Consider the following 16,270-nt stretch of genomic DNA (forward strand, 5'->3'; position numbering starts at 1 on the left):
ATCCCCATTTTACAGGCAAGGAAACTGAGGTAAATAGGGGTCAAGTAGTGAAGGTCTGAGGTCACATGTGAATTTGGGTCTTCCTGACTCCAGGCCCTGCACCCTATCACCAGCTGCCCCAAATTTATGGTCTCCTATTTTGCATTTGAATAACCCACAAAGGATGAATAAATTAATTTTCAATGCAACTTTATTATCCTAATTTGAAAAGTGTTCAGAGTACAATAAAGATCACCCCAATTCCATATGATAATTCAAGATGCTTTTTCTTTAGGGAGTGTTACCTCTGGGAAGGAATATTCAGGGTGGGGAAATGGTCCTACAATCCAACCAGAAGGAATATTACCTTCTAAGAAACAGAGCAATTTTTCTAAGCTTCCCTGGGCTTGGGTCAGCTTGAACTGGCTAAGTATCAGATGATGCTTGTTTAGATCTTGAAAACTACCACTTGTGGAAAAGGTGGTATGAAGCTCCTGCATGTCACAGCAAGCCTGTTGGAGATTGTCTTGTATACTGGTTGGGAGACCTTGGACCTGAGGCATGAGGTCCATGAAGGCCGACTGTAATCTCAGAGAAATTCTGCAGGACATGCTCAGAGTCAGGGCTTCAAGGAACTGGAAAAAAAAAAAAAGGACTTAATGTCCTCTGCCTTCTATCACCACTTCTTTAATTGCTTTTGTGTAGATTTAGAAGCTATATACACATGCAGACAGATACACATATACATACACACACAACCAGTAGGCAATGGAAAATAGTTCACATTTTTTAAAATTCCTGGATTAGGAGGTGGAAGACTCCATTTAAACCCCTACTCTTTTACTTACTGTCTATGGGACTGTGGGGAAGATGCTCAGTTTCATCTGCAAAATAAATTAGATGAATTCTAAAGTTTTGCCAACTACAAAAACTTCTTTAGGCTACACCTTTCCTGTTAATAATACCACCATTCTTCTTGTCACTCAGGTTCAAAAGTCATCTTTGGATTCGTGGGGCGGGGAGGGGAAAGGGAATTACAACAAAAGGAAAAATCAGTTGCCCAGATCTATTGACTGACAGGATCTCTATTTTCCTCTATTATCCTGCTTCAGTACCTTGTCAGCTACACTGTTTCTATAGCCCCTCCTCCCCCACCCCAAACTAATTTTCTTATTCCAGTCTTTACAGCAAGGTCAAGTCTTTTTTGGTGGGGGGCAGGGCAATTGGTCTTGAGCAGGGTCACATAGCTACTAAGTATCTGAGGGCCACTTTGAACTCAGGTCTTCCTGACTCCAGGGCCAGTGCTCTATGCACCATGCCACCTAGCTGCCCGATGTATCTTACTGTAGTGTTCTGGTCCACAGCATGATGTGCTGAGTGCTAGGCCCCAGGTATTGACATCCTACTTCTCCCCCCTCCTAGCCCCAGCTACCTGTTTGCTGTCTTCCTCATCTGCTTTGGGCTGTGTCTGAGGGTCCTGTGGAGGTCAGGTCCTTCTCTTGAGGCTTTTTCTTCCTGCCTCTCTCATAAGATCCACCTGGCCTGGGGAACTTGTGCTTGTGCAGAAGCAGCCAAGATGACTTAGATCTGGAATACTTCTTCATAATCCCTAATAAACTCAATCCTAAGCCTTATCTGTCCCTGTCTTCCTCTGTTCCTCCCAAGAGTCTTTTTTTGTAGTTTTGGAGCAAGATCACAACTGGGAGTCACAAGATCCAAGTTTGAATCCTGCCTCCACTTGGAGCTTGGAAAGTTAAAACTTCCCGAGGCCCTTGTCTCTTCCTTTCCTACGTGACAGGGCTACCTCCAAGACTCCTTTCAGCTCTATATCTACAACCTTTTGATTCTAGGTCCTTTCCTTCTATTCCTTCAGCATGTTCTGGTTTTTATGGAATCTAGCTTTCTCCTGAAGCTACATACCTTGGTACCTTCTCCAGGGCTGACTGTTCCTCCTCTCAAACATCAGGGTTCAGGGACAACTGGGATACCACTCCTTTGCTCTCTTTCTGCCACAACCACTGCAACTCAGCAAGCAAGTTGTCTTTTGAAGTCCACTGCTTCCTGTCTAGTTACTTGTTGCTTGTCATCTCTGGACCTCCAGCTGACCTTCCCCCTCTCCAAGTAGGACTACTTGTCTCAGCTTTACCCTAATATCTGCTTCCTTCAAATACCCTGGCCTTCTAGAGTTCACATTCACAAGACATGGTCACTAAGCTACACCAGACTAAGGTTGATTTCATAGCTATTTCTCCTGCATATTAAGGAGTGGTCACCTAGATACAGCTTCTTACACTGTAGAACAGGATACAAAAACAAAACACCTGCAAGCTTCCTAAGAGCCTTGATAATCTTATCCTTAGAATACTTTCACTTATTCCCAACCTGATATTCTCTCTAGTTTTCCCTTCTCATCCCCAAAACACAAAGCAAGACAGAGACACATTTCAAAAATTAGCTTTCTGATTTGCCAGCCTCGCTGCCTATGCCCTATGACCCAATGCATGAGTAACTGGTAACTAAAGTGCCATTAGCAGTGTTGAGGTCTCAGAATTATGAGTTCACCTTGAACCCTGAAGCACGGTGCCATTTTCTTTTCAATCTCCTGTGATTTGTTGGACACAATCACCCCTATAGTAAGTCAGACCTATGGTCCATATAGGTGCCTTAAGGTCTTGAGTTTTATGGAATATCATTTTAAAAGGCACCATAATCCAAGACTTCCTGAAGAGCTTTTAACATGTTTAATATGGTATGTTAGGAATGTACCATATTGTGTACCAGTTCATCTTAATCTATTCTTATCTTTATTAAAATATATGTTGGCAGGGTAGCTAGGTGGCACAATGAGAAGAGCACCGGCCCTGGAGTCAGGAGGACTTGAGTTCAAATCCAGCCTCAGACACTTGACCTACTTACTAGCTGTGTGATCTTGGGCAAGTCACTTGACCCCCAATTGCCCTGCCTTCCCCCCTCCAAAAAAAACAAACAACAAAAAAGAAAAAATTTACGTTGGTTTCAGGTCTTACATGTTGGCCAACACCATTCTTCTAGTTACCCTCAGTTTTCAGCCTTGTCATTGTTCCAGCTTCCTCATTCTCCCCCCCCCCCAGTCCTATATCCCGTTGTAGAGTCTTATTGATTCCATACCTTCCATCTGTTCCCTTCTTTCTACTTATATGGCCCCCACCCTGGTTCAGACCCTTGTTGCCTTACCCAGACTATCATGCCAGCCTCTCATCTAGATTCCTGGCCCCTCATCTATTTCTCTGGTTGGTTTTCACAAGGCACCAAAGCAATCTTTCTAAAGCAGAGGCCTGTCATATCCTTACCTGAGAACTTTCCACAGTTTCCTGTTGCCTCTGATTTTTTACAATCCATTTTCTATTTACCTTTCTAGGTTTATTTTCACTTTCCCTCTCCCCTTTTATAGGTTCAGTTCCAGCCAAGCTACCTACTTTCTGTTCCCCCAAACTTGAGAGATTCCTACCTTCAAAGAAGATAGACCACTTACATGTCTAGAACATACTTTCATCTCTATGTCACAAGAGTCCCTGCTTGACTTCAAGGTTTAGTTCTTGTATTATTCTCCTATGGTAGACCTTTCTGGATCCCCCAATTGTAAGTTCTCACCATCCTCCAATATTTACATGGTAAAGTCTTCCTAGTTGAATGCTCCTTGAAGCTTGAGGCAATTGGGCATTTGCAATACATAGGAGCAACACTAAACAAATGTTCATGAGGTTACCCATCTGATCTCCAAAAAGATATCAGTTTGACACTCATGTTCTGTGTGCCCATAAGTGTGATACCTGTGTATCACCAGCCATATCTTCGGACTGGCTCCACTTGATCCACAGGTTAGATAGGGCCTTATGGCAATTCTTCCCGTCCTCAGAACCTTGCTTGCTTTGATAAGTCTGGTGAAACAAAGCATTTGGAAAGCTTGAAGATATAGGTCTGCCTTATAACAGTGTTCTTCAGAATTGAAATATGCTGGATTTATTAAGGAGGCAGAAATTTATAATTCCTTCCTATAGTTGGAGACCATCCTCTTACGTACATGCCAGAAAAAGATAATTGCCATAACAGAAAGGCTAGCATGGCTAAGTGGAATCTAGAAGCTTGCTTCTGCCACTTTAACATCCCCCTCTCACCCACGCATACCACCACCACTGTACCTCCTGGTCTAACCTTGCTACTTCTAGCAAAGTAAAGACCTGGCAGTGGGGCTTAACAAACAAGGCCAATATCCGTCAAAGCTTATACAGTCCTGGGCAGTATCGAGACCTAACATAGGGTATGAGCTCTGACCAGAGCTAGATATTTCTAATATGATCATTCTGGGCATTATATTTTAAGAACATTGATATAGTAGAGATCAAAAGAACATTCAGAATGTCGAGAGGCCTTAAGGCCATGTCAGATGAACAGAGAAGGGAAGACTTTAAGGCAGGGTGATAATGACAGCTATTTTCAAGTACTTCAATGAGCTAATGTGGACAAGGTTAGTTTTTGTTTTTTTATCTTTTGTTCCTAATAGGAAGAATAGGGGTGGGGGGAATGTAGAAGGTACAGCCAAAGGCAGATTTAGGTTATACATAAGGGAATTGTGTAGGGAGTGAGGGCAAGTTACTAATATTCAAAGTGCCCTGATAATGGGCTACCTTGAGAAATAATGAATGGGTTCTTCTTTACCAGGGTCATTAAATAGAAGTTGGGTGTCAACTTGTCAAATGACTGCTATGTAGATAGATGGCTCTGACATTTTATGCTAGATGGCCTCTTCCAACTTAGAGTCTGTAAGAATACTGTTAGGAAGGAACTGGTTGGTTTTAGAAGTAGCTTAGAGTATAGAAAATCCTACCAATTCAATTGCTTCATAGAGATGGTACAAGAGTTTTCTGATGGCGTTCTTGGTACCTCTGATGTTTTCCAGCGCATGCTCATATGCCTGGAGGTTGCTTGGCAGAGAACCTATTGACGCGAAATAGTCTTTGTCTCTTGAAGAGTTTTCTCTAAAATAGTCTCTGTCTTCCTTTGAAGATTCTTGGTTATTAGCTATATTGAATTTTGTTAAAAGCATTAATAATTCTACTAGAATAACATACTTAAATAAACATTTACTAAGCACCTACTATGTGCCAGGCACTGTACTAAGGGCTGGGGGTATAAGAGGCAGCAAAAGAGTCCCTCTCCTCAAGCATCTTACAATCTAATGGGACATACCAACATGCAAGTATATGCAAAGCAAGATATATGCAAGATAAATAGACCATAATTAACAGAGGGAAAGTACAATAGAATTAAGAGGGGTTAAGGACCAATAGTGACTCCATCTTAGCGACTGACAATCCATAGGATATTCTCTTTGCTTCTGCTGTGAGGAAAGCTAAACCATGCTACATGACCAAATCCATAAGGACATCCCATTTTCCTTAAACCAAGGCATCTGGCACTAGAATCAAATCAGCATCACATTCTTACTCAGGGCTAAATATGTAACAGCTATAATACATGCTGCATTCTTAAAGATAAACTTATATGCAAGTGATTAGTAGCATCTTTAAATATAAAGGATGCTAAATGACTAAGTCACAGGGTACATCATGAAACAGTCTAATCAGGAATTAGCCAGATTATTTTACACTCAAATACAAGACTGAATAAGGGAGAAGACTAGAGGAACCGTATCTAGCTTGATAGTTACTGACCCATATGCAGTGAGATTGGGAGGTATTTGTCCATAGTCTCTTTTAATTCTTCTAGTGTTTGTTTCTCCTCTTTGATTTCAGACAAGATTTTCTCTTCATCAGACACAGATCTCATGGTAGCACTATTGAGGCTTATGTTATCTTCCCTGCTTGAGTCACCACTATTGGCATTCATTAATAAATTGATTTCTTTCGATGGTTGAACTTCATCAAGTATCATCTCTTTAGACGAATATAGTTCCTAGAAAGGGTAACAAAAATTTACGATGCTTTTAACATGCTTTGTTTTGGTACCATCCTGTTTTTTTTTAAGCTTTTCTCATATCCCCAAATACGTACTAGTCCATACTACATTTCAACCAAACTAGATTTTTGGATCTATTAGATTGCATATTCTGTTATCTCAACTTTCTTGATGCTTGCAACCATTACTTCGTGGGGAAGTCTAACCTAGCCTAAAGGTTTAGAAAGGCCTTCCCAGAATTCATAGGAATTGAAAAGTGCTGACAAGATCTACTTGATTAGAGGTCAGGCAATATTTCCATCTTCATATCTCTAGCAGTGGTCTTTCTATACAGTAGGCACTTAAGTGGGTTTTTTTTTTTTACCTTCAATTAGACAAGGTAGACAAGAAAAGGATCTAGTTTACCTTATATATCTTATACATATTTAGCTATTTCAAGTTTCTTGCAATAATTTCAGAGCCCCCTTTAATCTAAACACTAGAATTTGTGTTCGCATGTGCATTTTGTTTGTATTTTAATGTTCACGTTAACACAAAGGCTCAAAGCTCAGCGGCAAAAAACAAGTTGAAAGGGGAAGTTCTTGGGAACTACCAATTTAGAGAATGAAGGAGTAGAGGCATATATAGTTCTGAGAGAAGAGAGAGGAAAACTAGATAAGAATCCAAACAAACAAAAGTTCAGGTTAAATTAAGTATCGGAATGGTTATCAGATGCTAGCCAAAAAGTACAGAAACTAAGGGAAACCTATAATTATGAAAACATGGGTGTGGTGGTGGTGGTAGAGGAAACATGGTAATAGGAGAGGGAAAGAAGAATAGGTTTGGGGTAGGGGGAGTTGAGGAGGCTGCACATAAGGGTGCCAGCCTGGGGCTCAAGGCTCACAAAGTTTGCTAAGACAACTTGTAGAAACAGGGTTTGGGTCTGTCCTGATGCATGAAGCTGAATGGCTGATAGAGGGGCAGGTACAAGGCACCACAGTCCTTTTGAAGGAATCCTCCTCTCTTTGATGGAAGAAGCAAGCTGGTCCTTCACGTGATCCTGACGCTCTGCTGGTACTTTAATACCTTCTTTGTAGATTGCAGCTGGGTGGCTCTGGGCCTGAAGTTCAAATGTGATCTCATATTTGCTAGCTTTGTGATTATGAGCAAATCACAACCTCTGCCTCAGGTTTCCTTAACTGTAAAATGAGGACAAAAGCATAGCATCTACCTCACAGGACAGAGCATAGACTTCCCTCTGCGGTAGATGAAGAAAACTTGATATTTTATTTACATTATCCAGATTTACCTTGCTGATAAGGTTTCCTTTTAATTAGTCAAATGTTGATAGTGGCTCACTCCCTAGATTTTATACCAGGTTAAAGTTTATTGTTTTTATCTGTTAGCTTTGGTATTTGTCCATTCTTTTTTGTATAATCTCTTCACAGCCTCTTTACTCTGTCTTCTTCAGTTTTCCACCTTTGATTAGTGTAGACACTACCAATATATTCAAGTTAGTTCCCCTTCATACTTACTTTTAGGAAAAAAAAGGGGGGGGGGATTTGTATAGAGCTCTTCTTCAGTCTACCAGGCTTGCCTATGATCACAAACTCTCAAATTTAGCCTTGGATTTAAAGGGAAATGGTTTTAAAAGTTTAGAAGGGCTACACGTACTGCAAAGCCTGTAAAAGGCCACTATGGACTGTGTTCAATGAGCCTAGGCTTCCAAATTACTTCTTATAATGAACTCAATACCAAGCCCTAACTGGGTGCTATAAACTAAGATATTTTTGAAACATTAGACCCAGGACTAGATTGTTTCATAATAGAATCTGAATTAGCACAGACTGTTAGTAAGAATTACCTCTTGTGATACCTGTGGTCCATTCATTCTCTCTTGGCTGATAGGTTCACTTGAAGCTGAAAATAAAAGCATTATTAGTTAAAAACTAGGTGTTGATGGGCATAGCCTCCAATAAGGTAAACTAGTACCCATAGTGACCAGTCTTTGGGCCAAGAGCAATTAAACTACCACCTCTAATTTTTCCTTCTGCCTTTAAAAGAAATAATCAGTTCAAGGGAAGTTTCTATTTCACAGGAAATGACTGCATTGAATTCAGAGGTTGATTACTCTGAAATCTTTACCATTAAGATGTTTAATCATTCTAACCTGTTTAGGTGATTTACAGCAATGATTCCATATTCAGGATCTCAACTCAATGCTATTCTTTAAGGCATCTGTTCCCTACTTTCTACTGATTGGTACAAATACAAATAGGTATTTCGAGGTAGCACGCCATAACAGAAATTGAATTTGGAGTCAGAGGATTGGGCTCAGATCTCTTCTACTAAGCCTGTATGACCTTGGATAAGTGCCTTCCCTTTCTCTGGACTGGGGTAATTCATTTGTAAAAGGGAGGGGCTAGGTGACATGATCTCTCCAGCTCCTTTCAGATCCAAATACAGATCTATTTCAGATCTATTCTCTAGCCTTGGGCTAGAAACATAAAAGGTCTTAAGACCCCAGCTGAAATGCTTATGGTAAGATTAGAACTTTGTCTGTAGATCAGTCATCTTGTTGGGAAGAACACTACACAAATATTGTTAACAAGAGGAAACTTGATAATTGTTTTATAATATATTTACATTACCTAGGTCTTGTACTTAGAGATTGTTTCTCCCATATTCCCAGACAATAGGGCTCGGGAGTGGGGAAAAAAAGACTTTGGTTTCCAATAACCAAAATAGCTGTTTCAGCCCAATTTTAGAAGTAATTGGAGCTCTTAACTAATTCTGGGTCAAAACTCTGAGATTCTAAAGTTATTGAATATGACATTTTAACATTGCTTCATTGCTGGCCAATAAGAGGGAGTTTTGCTTGAATTAGTGGGCAAATGTTGTCAAATCCAAATTCAAGTTTTGACCCATTAAACAGACAGCACGATTTTACTTTGTCAATTTAAAACATGCCAGTAACCAGGACTATCTCTTCTTTCAAGAGGCTTTACTAAGTGCATCAGGGTCACTTCTAATCAAAGCAATGTTCACTTACTTTTGGCCTTGATCCTAGCCACAATCTCTTTTGCATCAATAAGTGTATCAGAGATCAGATCTGTGATGGGCTTGTTCTGGTTTCTTGCAAGACCGAGACACTTTTTGGCAATAGCAGACGTACAGTTCATGCAAGCCTTCTTTGTGCCAGTATTAGTGATGTGGCTAAAGCTACACCCCGGCATTTTTCTCTTCCCATTCCAATTTAAAAGAAAAGTAGGACTAATTATGTGACCCTCAAAGAGATGTTACAGTATATTGGATGGAAGTACTCCTGGGAATTCTATCTTACCAGAAGAACACATGTGGCCAGGCAGTATAGTGGAAAGAGCACCTGATTAGGAGTCAGAACACCTGGGTTTGAGTTCTGCCACAGCTGCAATGTTGGGCAAGTACTTTTAACAACTTAGTTTGTTTCTAGATGTTGCAGCGGATAGAGCACCAGGACTGAACTCAGGAAGACCCGAGGTCAAATGTAGCCTCAGACACTTACTAGCTGTATGACCCTGAGCAAGTCACTTAACCCTGTTTGCCTCAGTTTCTTCATCTGTAAAATGAGCTGGAGAAGGAAATGACAAACCACTCCGGTATCTTTGCCAAGAAAGCCCCAAATGGGGTCAGAGTCAGACATGACTGAAAAATGACTATACAAAAAATTTGTTTCTTTATCTAAAAGATGAGGGATAAATACTTGTACTATCTAGCACACAGGATCATTGAGGACCAAGTGAATGGTGAATGAAGACCAAGCAAATTGTCCAAGCTACAACAAATGATCTAAACTTTTGGGCGCTTGGCCAGAGAGAGGGAGGTGGGGAATCTGCCGATATCTAAGAAGGACACAATACCAGTTGCTGTCCCCATATCCTCTGAGCCTTGTTTCTCGCCCCTTTAATGCACCTTTCCCCTCCATGCCACACCCTTTCTCGTTCCTCCTCCTCCTCCTTCTGTAAGGACTCTGAACTCTCTGGGCTCCGCTTGTGTGTTCATGTCTCTGGTTTTCACATAAGTCTTGTGATGTTGCAATTGCCCGTTGATGCTACAGTAAAGTTCTAGGGAAGACTCCCTTCAATGTCATTCTACTGTGCATCTAGTTCTAATTTTTTTTAACTATTTACCTACTTATTCCAAGGTATCGTGGTGTAACGGGGGGAAAATCTTGGGATTTGGAGGTCAGAAGACTTCAGTTTAAATTCTGGCTTGACTTTTTCTTTTTAAAGATCTTTTAGTAACTTAACTCTTTGGCCTTAACTTTTCTCATCCATAGAATAAGGGGATTGGACCAGAGGAGCTGTAAAGTGCCATCAAACCCTAAAATGCAATCAGTTGCCACCCCCAGTTAATTCTTCACCCATTTCTTATATTCTGAACTGCAACTTCGCTCTGGGTCTAGTCTTTGCTTGGACACACAATAAAAACCCCTCACTGAACAATAAATATGCCATTTCAAATAACCTTAAAGGTTCTCTACCCACCCATAGTATAATAGCCACAGCTCCTTTTCCTTCATATATTTCCTTAAAAGGAGAGTAGTATTCCTGTGCAGGAGAGAACATCTCCACTGGACTAAAGGGCTAAACCATTCAGCACAGCATGCCTCATTCTCCCCCACTCACCCGGTGACGACATCTGAGAACACAGCCACAGAAGATGCTTTGGCTTGTCTCATCATATATATACACTTGGGTGGTAAGTGGGCGTTGAAACTTTATCACGGGCAGATGAAGCAAATAAACAATCATCAAATCATTTCAACTCCTGCTGTCAATGAAGGCCACAATGAAGGTGGGTGGCAGAATTAGGAAAGAGTCAATGGCTTAAAAGGTTCTACATTAGTTCTCACACCTGTAATTCTTACTGACAAAGCTTCATAGCCTTTCTGGCTTTACAGTATGTGTTTAAAAAACATTAATTTGTCTTGCATAGTTTACAAAACCTTCTTCATAGGCCTAACTGAATTATTTTATTACTGTATAAACAAGTTGGAAATTTAAAACATTTCTAAATGATTCTTTCCTTACAAATAGCCCTCTGGAGAATAGGGCTATTTCAATTAAGTGTAGGTAAATAGATGGATTATAAGCTACAAGTTCATCCACTTGCCAATCATTTATTAGTTGCAACACTGTGGGGGCAGGGAGGAGAAGAAATGAAGAGGGCTAATAAGGTTGAGGGATTTTGTTAGGATTCATGATCCCTTCTTACTTCTTTCCTTTCCTGGAAGGATATGGTCTATCAGGTGGTCCGTTTTCTCTTACTAAGTTCTGCCTGATTGATGGTCTCCTCTATCTACATTGCTAAAGTGATTTATCCTGTCATTCATGTAATATGGCAAAAGTTGGTGCTGTAATAGCATCTCTGACTAAATGATATAGAAAAGTAATTGAAATGAGAAAGGTTAAAGGAAACTAGGCTGGGGTATGTGTGTGCCTGTGTGTTTTCAACTGTAGGAGACAGCATGCTGTACGTATTTATATAAATAAGTCTATGCAGAATAAGTATAAGGGAATATGGAGGGGAGTGGTTACTTGTAGCTGGGAAGGAAATTGAGAAAGGCCTAATGTTCAAGTAGGTGGTGGAACTGAGTTCTACTAGGGATTTTAAGGGGTGTAAGTAAGGAGTAAGGGCATTCCAGGCTGGAGGGACAGCCAGTGAAAAGGCAGACAGGCATGCAATGCCATAGATGAGAAACCATAAGGAGGACAGCCTATCTGAAATGCTGAGTGTGTGAAGGGAGTAATGTATGATAAGTCTAGAAAGGTAGGTTGGAGCCAAGGAGTGAAAGGTTTTAAATGCCAGACAGTTTCTATTTAATCCTATGGGTCATAGGAAGAAGCCACTAGAATTTATTGAGTTGGGAAGTGGCATGGTTAGACCTTTGCTTTAGGAAAATCATTTTGGGAATGATATGGAGGACTGGAGAGAGGAGAGACTGGAAGCTACAAGTCTAATTAGGATGCTACTGCAACAGTACAGGTGAGAAGTGTTGAAGGCCTGAGCTAGGGTTGTGGTAGTGTGACTGGAGAGGAGGGAAGAAATGCAACCTATACAAAGATGGTGGTGCCTCAGTGGAAATAAGAAAGTTCAGGAGTGTTGGGCTCTGGGGAAAAGATAATGAGTTCTGTTTTAGCGAATGTTGAGGTGCCTAGAGATTAATTAGTCTGAAATGTCCATTAGGCAGTTGGTGATAACAGGATTGGAGCTCAGAAGATAGATAAGCAATAAATAATATATAGATATAGGAGTCGCCTACAGAGAGATGATCATTAAACCTTTGGGAACTGGTGAGGTACATTGGTCTCTAGTGATATAATCCTCATCAATGGATAGGAGGTGAAGTTTGGAAGTTTGTCAAGATTATAAATGTTTATTAAAGAGAATACTTTGGCTAAGTGAGACTGGAATACTAGAATTTGACATTTGTGTATGTATCATGTTGTGGCTTACACATTGCTTTATGTAAATTATCTCATGTGATCACCATAATAATCACGATGTTGGGCAGTCATTATTATGACCATTTTTAGAGATGAAGAAACAAACTCAGAAGGACAAAGTGACTTGCCCAGAGTAGTTGGTTTATGAGATATGAAATAAGCTAGTTTCTCAGCAGGCTGTTTAGAGCAACATCGGGAGAGTTGACCAGGTATCTCAGTTATACTAGAATCTAAAACTGAGTTTTCATATAGTAGTAATAATCACTCAACCTGCATGGAGGTGGACATAGTGGAGGGGAATTAAAATTATATATACATATACACATATATGTGTATATTTAATATCCACTCATACATATATATATATGTGTTTATAAATATACATATATGTATGCACACGTACAGTATAACACTTACTTTGAAATACAAGGTTTTCCCTGATGGTTTCACAACAGAAGGCATTTGTGTGATGGTACCAAAAAGCTTAGCCAGGCATTCAGCTGAAATCAATGTTCCTTTGTTGCCTTAGGGAAGCTGGTTGAGAAAATAATCTTTCTGAGAGAGTCATATTGACAGATATTAATATATTTGAAAATTATGGACTCCTGAATTAAGTGTGGCAAATTGATTTCAACTACTCAGACACTGAAATGGATCTGTGATGTCATCTATTCTGAAGTCCCCTCAAGTAGTTTTGATTACAATTTATCCAGGCCTATCCATCTTGGATTATTTTTGGCCATCTCCTCCCATAAGTTTGTTACAGATGGTCTACCCAACATCCCAAAGACTTTTTTCACTTTCTCCTGACATTTCAAGGTCACGTCACCAGTAGGTTTCTCTGACCGTCCACCTCTTTACTCTTTTTCTCTCACCCTGTGACAAGCCCACGTCTCCTTTGTATCACACAATTCCTTTTAAGTGTGATAGTCTGCACATATCCATTCTGAATACCTTTGTGGTCATCTGTGTGATACTCATTTTGAATTACTTGAAGACAGGCGTAGTCCATGTCTTAGTGTCATATAGCAACACCAGTAGAATGTTAGTATTAAAAAAGATGGGCCTTTGCTTTCATGGGAAGCTTTAGGTCAGTGAAAGAACATTGTGGTTTCCCAAAGGCCCTTCCTTCCCTGAGGTACAACTCTGGACCCAATTCATTGTCCATCTGTACTGTCTTAGATATACCTATTTATGAACAAACTCTATAAGGTGTTCATCCAAATTATGTTGTGATCTGGACAATCAACATTGAGACATCAACATTGGGCCCACCCAAACTCTTTTGAGTGTGAATACAGATCTCTTCCAGGAGGCTCTCCAATATTCAGAGTTTGATGCAGTTAGCACCATGTCCTCCACAAAAAGAACCATCTGGAGGAGCTCACCATCCGCAAGACTCTGATGGATCTGTTCTAGCACAGCCAAGAACCCCTTTGGTGAGCATATATTTCCCTAGTTTATGCTTTGCCTGATGTTTATCATTAGAGTCGTGTTAAACAGGGTTTTAAAATTTTTTATCTATTTTTGAGGCAATCAGGAGTTAAGTGACTTGCCCACGGTCACACAGCTAGTAAGCGTTTGAGACCAGATTTGAACTTAGGTCCTCATGACTCCATGGCTGGTGCTCTATCCACTGTGCCACCTATCTGCCCCCGAACAGGTTTTTAAAAATATATATATTTTCAAGAAATCTTGAAAAATTTTGACGTGTAGATAGAAGCCTGTAATATGTCATTTTCTTTTGTTGAATCAAATACTTTTTCATAATCAACAAACAATAAACACAGTATGATGTTAATAGTATCAACATTGGCAAAGATGTTGTCTCTTGTTGAATATCACTTGTGAAAGCCTCCTTTTTCCCTTCACTGAGAATTCCCTTGATTTGTATGACACGTAAAGATTCTGTATAGATGGGAGAGTAGGCATATAGGTCTGTAATTATTCATGTCTTAGTTGCCTTTTTCCATATTAATAATGAAGTCCAATATTTTTATACAACTTTAATATATTCCCCTCCTTCAGATACCTTGTATATAGTCCCCTCAATGCTTTCATAATTGTGTCAATTCCAACACACATCACTTTTAAATAATTTTGTCCAAGAGGGACTTCTGGAAGCCAAGATGGCAGAGTAAGCAGTAAACTGCTGCAACGTTCCCATACTCACCTGCAAACAACCATAAAATAGAGCCACAAAACAATTCTGGAACAGACGAAACAGCAAAAACACAGGGTGAAACACACTTTTAGCCCAAGAAAACTTAGAGGATCAACAAGAAAGGTCTATCTCACTCCGATGAAAAGGGAGCATAGCCCAGGATGGGAAGCATCCCAGCAAGCTAGTAGCAAGCCCCACCTCAGCAAAGCAGAGGGAGATCCTGAGCCCCAGTGTAGTGGAGCAGGTAAATGCCAATACCAGGACACCCCACATGCCTTAGGATAGCCAGGAGAACCAGCAGACTCCAGCTCTGAAAACCACCTGCTTCAACATAGCCCCAGGGAAATAGGCAGCCTCCAGCAGCCAGGCCTTCACGTGCTTCAGCACAGCCTTGGGCAAACAGGTAGACACCTACCCTAAGGTTGCCTAAGCAAACAGGGTAGCTGCTGGCCAGCACCAGCCCCTCCGTGCTTCAGCTGTAGCCCTGGGCAAACAAGCAGCCTCCAGAGGCCTGTGGACATGTGCTTCACTGTAGCCATTGGGAAACACAGAAACAAACACCAGTGCCTCAGCACACACCAGACACCACCACTAGGACCCCAGCTCAGCACCAGGTAAGCTACCAGACCCCTAGGGTCTCCAGGGGCACCAGCCAACCCCCACCCCACCCCCACAGCACAGACATCAGACACCAGGGGCCTCATGGCAACATCAGTGTAGCACCAGGTAAAAAGCCTGGGCCTGCAACCACTAGTACAAGAGGCCCAAAACAAGGCCCATTCCACCTTGGGAGGAGAGCTCAAATTTAAAAGAAAGGACCCCTCCCTCACCACAAAAAAAGGTGGGGGGAGGGGGGAAGAGCAGAAAACAATGAAAAAAGAATCTGACCATAGTAAGTTGTTATGGTAACAGAAAAGACCAAGACACAAACTCAGAAGAGGACAACAACGTCAAAACACCTACGGGTAAAAACCCAAAGAAGAATGGGAAGTGATCTCAAACCCGGAAGGATCTCATGGAAAAGCTCAAAAAGCAGCTTAAAAGTCATATAAGAGAGAGAGAAGAAAAACTGGGAAAAGAAATGAAAGTGATGCAAGAGAATTCTGAAAAAGGAGTCAACAGCCTGGAAAACTGCTTAAAAAATAGAATTGGTCTGAAAACTGCCTGTTCATATCCTTTGACCATTTCTCAACTGGAGAATGACTTGTATTCCTATAAATTTGGCTCAGTTCCCTGTATATTTTAGAGATGAGGCCTTTATCAGAGACACTAGTTGTAAAGATTTTCTCCCAATTGTCTGCTTCCCTCCTAATCTTTGTTGCATTGGCTTTTTTTTTTAAATACAAAGGCATTTCAATTTAACATAAGCAATTATCCATTTTGCATTTTGTAATGCTGTCTCTTGTTGTGTCATGAATTCTTTGCTTTCCTGTAAATCTGATAGGTAAACTATTCCTTCCTCTCCCAAACTGCTTATAGTATTAGTCTTTATTCCTAAATTGTGAACCCATTTGACTTTATTTTCATATATGGTATAAGATATTGGTCTATGCCCAGTTTCTGCCCTACCATTTTCCAATTTTCCCAGCAGTTTTTGTGAAATAGTGAATTCTTAGCCCAGAAGCTGGCCTCTTTGGGAGGGCAGATTAAGGGAAGTGGTAGACAAACACAAAACACTGGTGAGGTGGGAAAGGGTGAAAAGAGA

At 40.7% G+C, this 16,270-nt stretch overlaps 1 protein-coding gene across 1 annotated transcript; it reads right to left on the reverse strand.

Moving 5' to 3' along the window:
• Positions 1-254: 254 nt before the first annotated feature.
• On the reverse strand, positions 255-9,149 carry LOC118841579 (perilipin-3-like). Its single transcript, XM_036749123.1, has 6 exons — positions 8,966-9,149; positions 7,778-7,833; positions 5,691-5,931; positions 4,844-5,037; positions 3,789-3,896; positions 255-614 (listed from the first exon to the last, which is right to left on the reverse strand). The coding sequence occupies exons 1-6, from the start codon at positions 9,147-9,149 to the stop codon at positions 255-257; spliced, it is 1,143 nt and encodes a 380-aa protein (XP_036605018.1).
• Between the last annotated feature and the right edge of the window lie 7,121 nt (positions 9,150-16,270).

Source organism: Trichosurus vulpecula, chromosome 1 (assembly GCF_011100635.1).
Source record: "Trichosurus vulpecula isolate mTriVul1 chromosome 1, mTriVul1.pri, whole genome shotgun sequence".
NCBI lineage: Eukaryota > Metazoa > Chordata > Mammalia > Diprotodontia > Phalangeridae > Trichosurus > Trichosurus vulpecula.

Coding starts and splice junctions, on each gene's coding strand:
- LOC118841579 (XM_036749123.1), bottom strand. CDS start 9,149: ATGCCGGGGTGTAGCTTTAGCCACATCACTAATACTGGCACAAAGAAG. Junction 7,834..8,965: donor GGCTAGGATCAAGGCCAAAA/GTAAGTGAACAT, acceptor TTTTATTTTCAG/CTTCAAGTGAACCTATCAGC. Junction 3,897..4,843: donor TCTATGAAGCAATTGAATTG/GTAGGATTTTCT, acceptor TTGTTTCACCAG/ACTTATCAAAGCAAGCAAGG.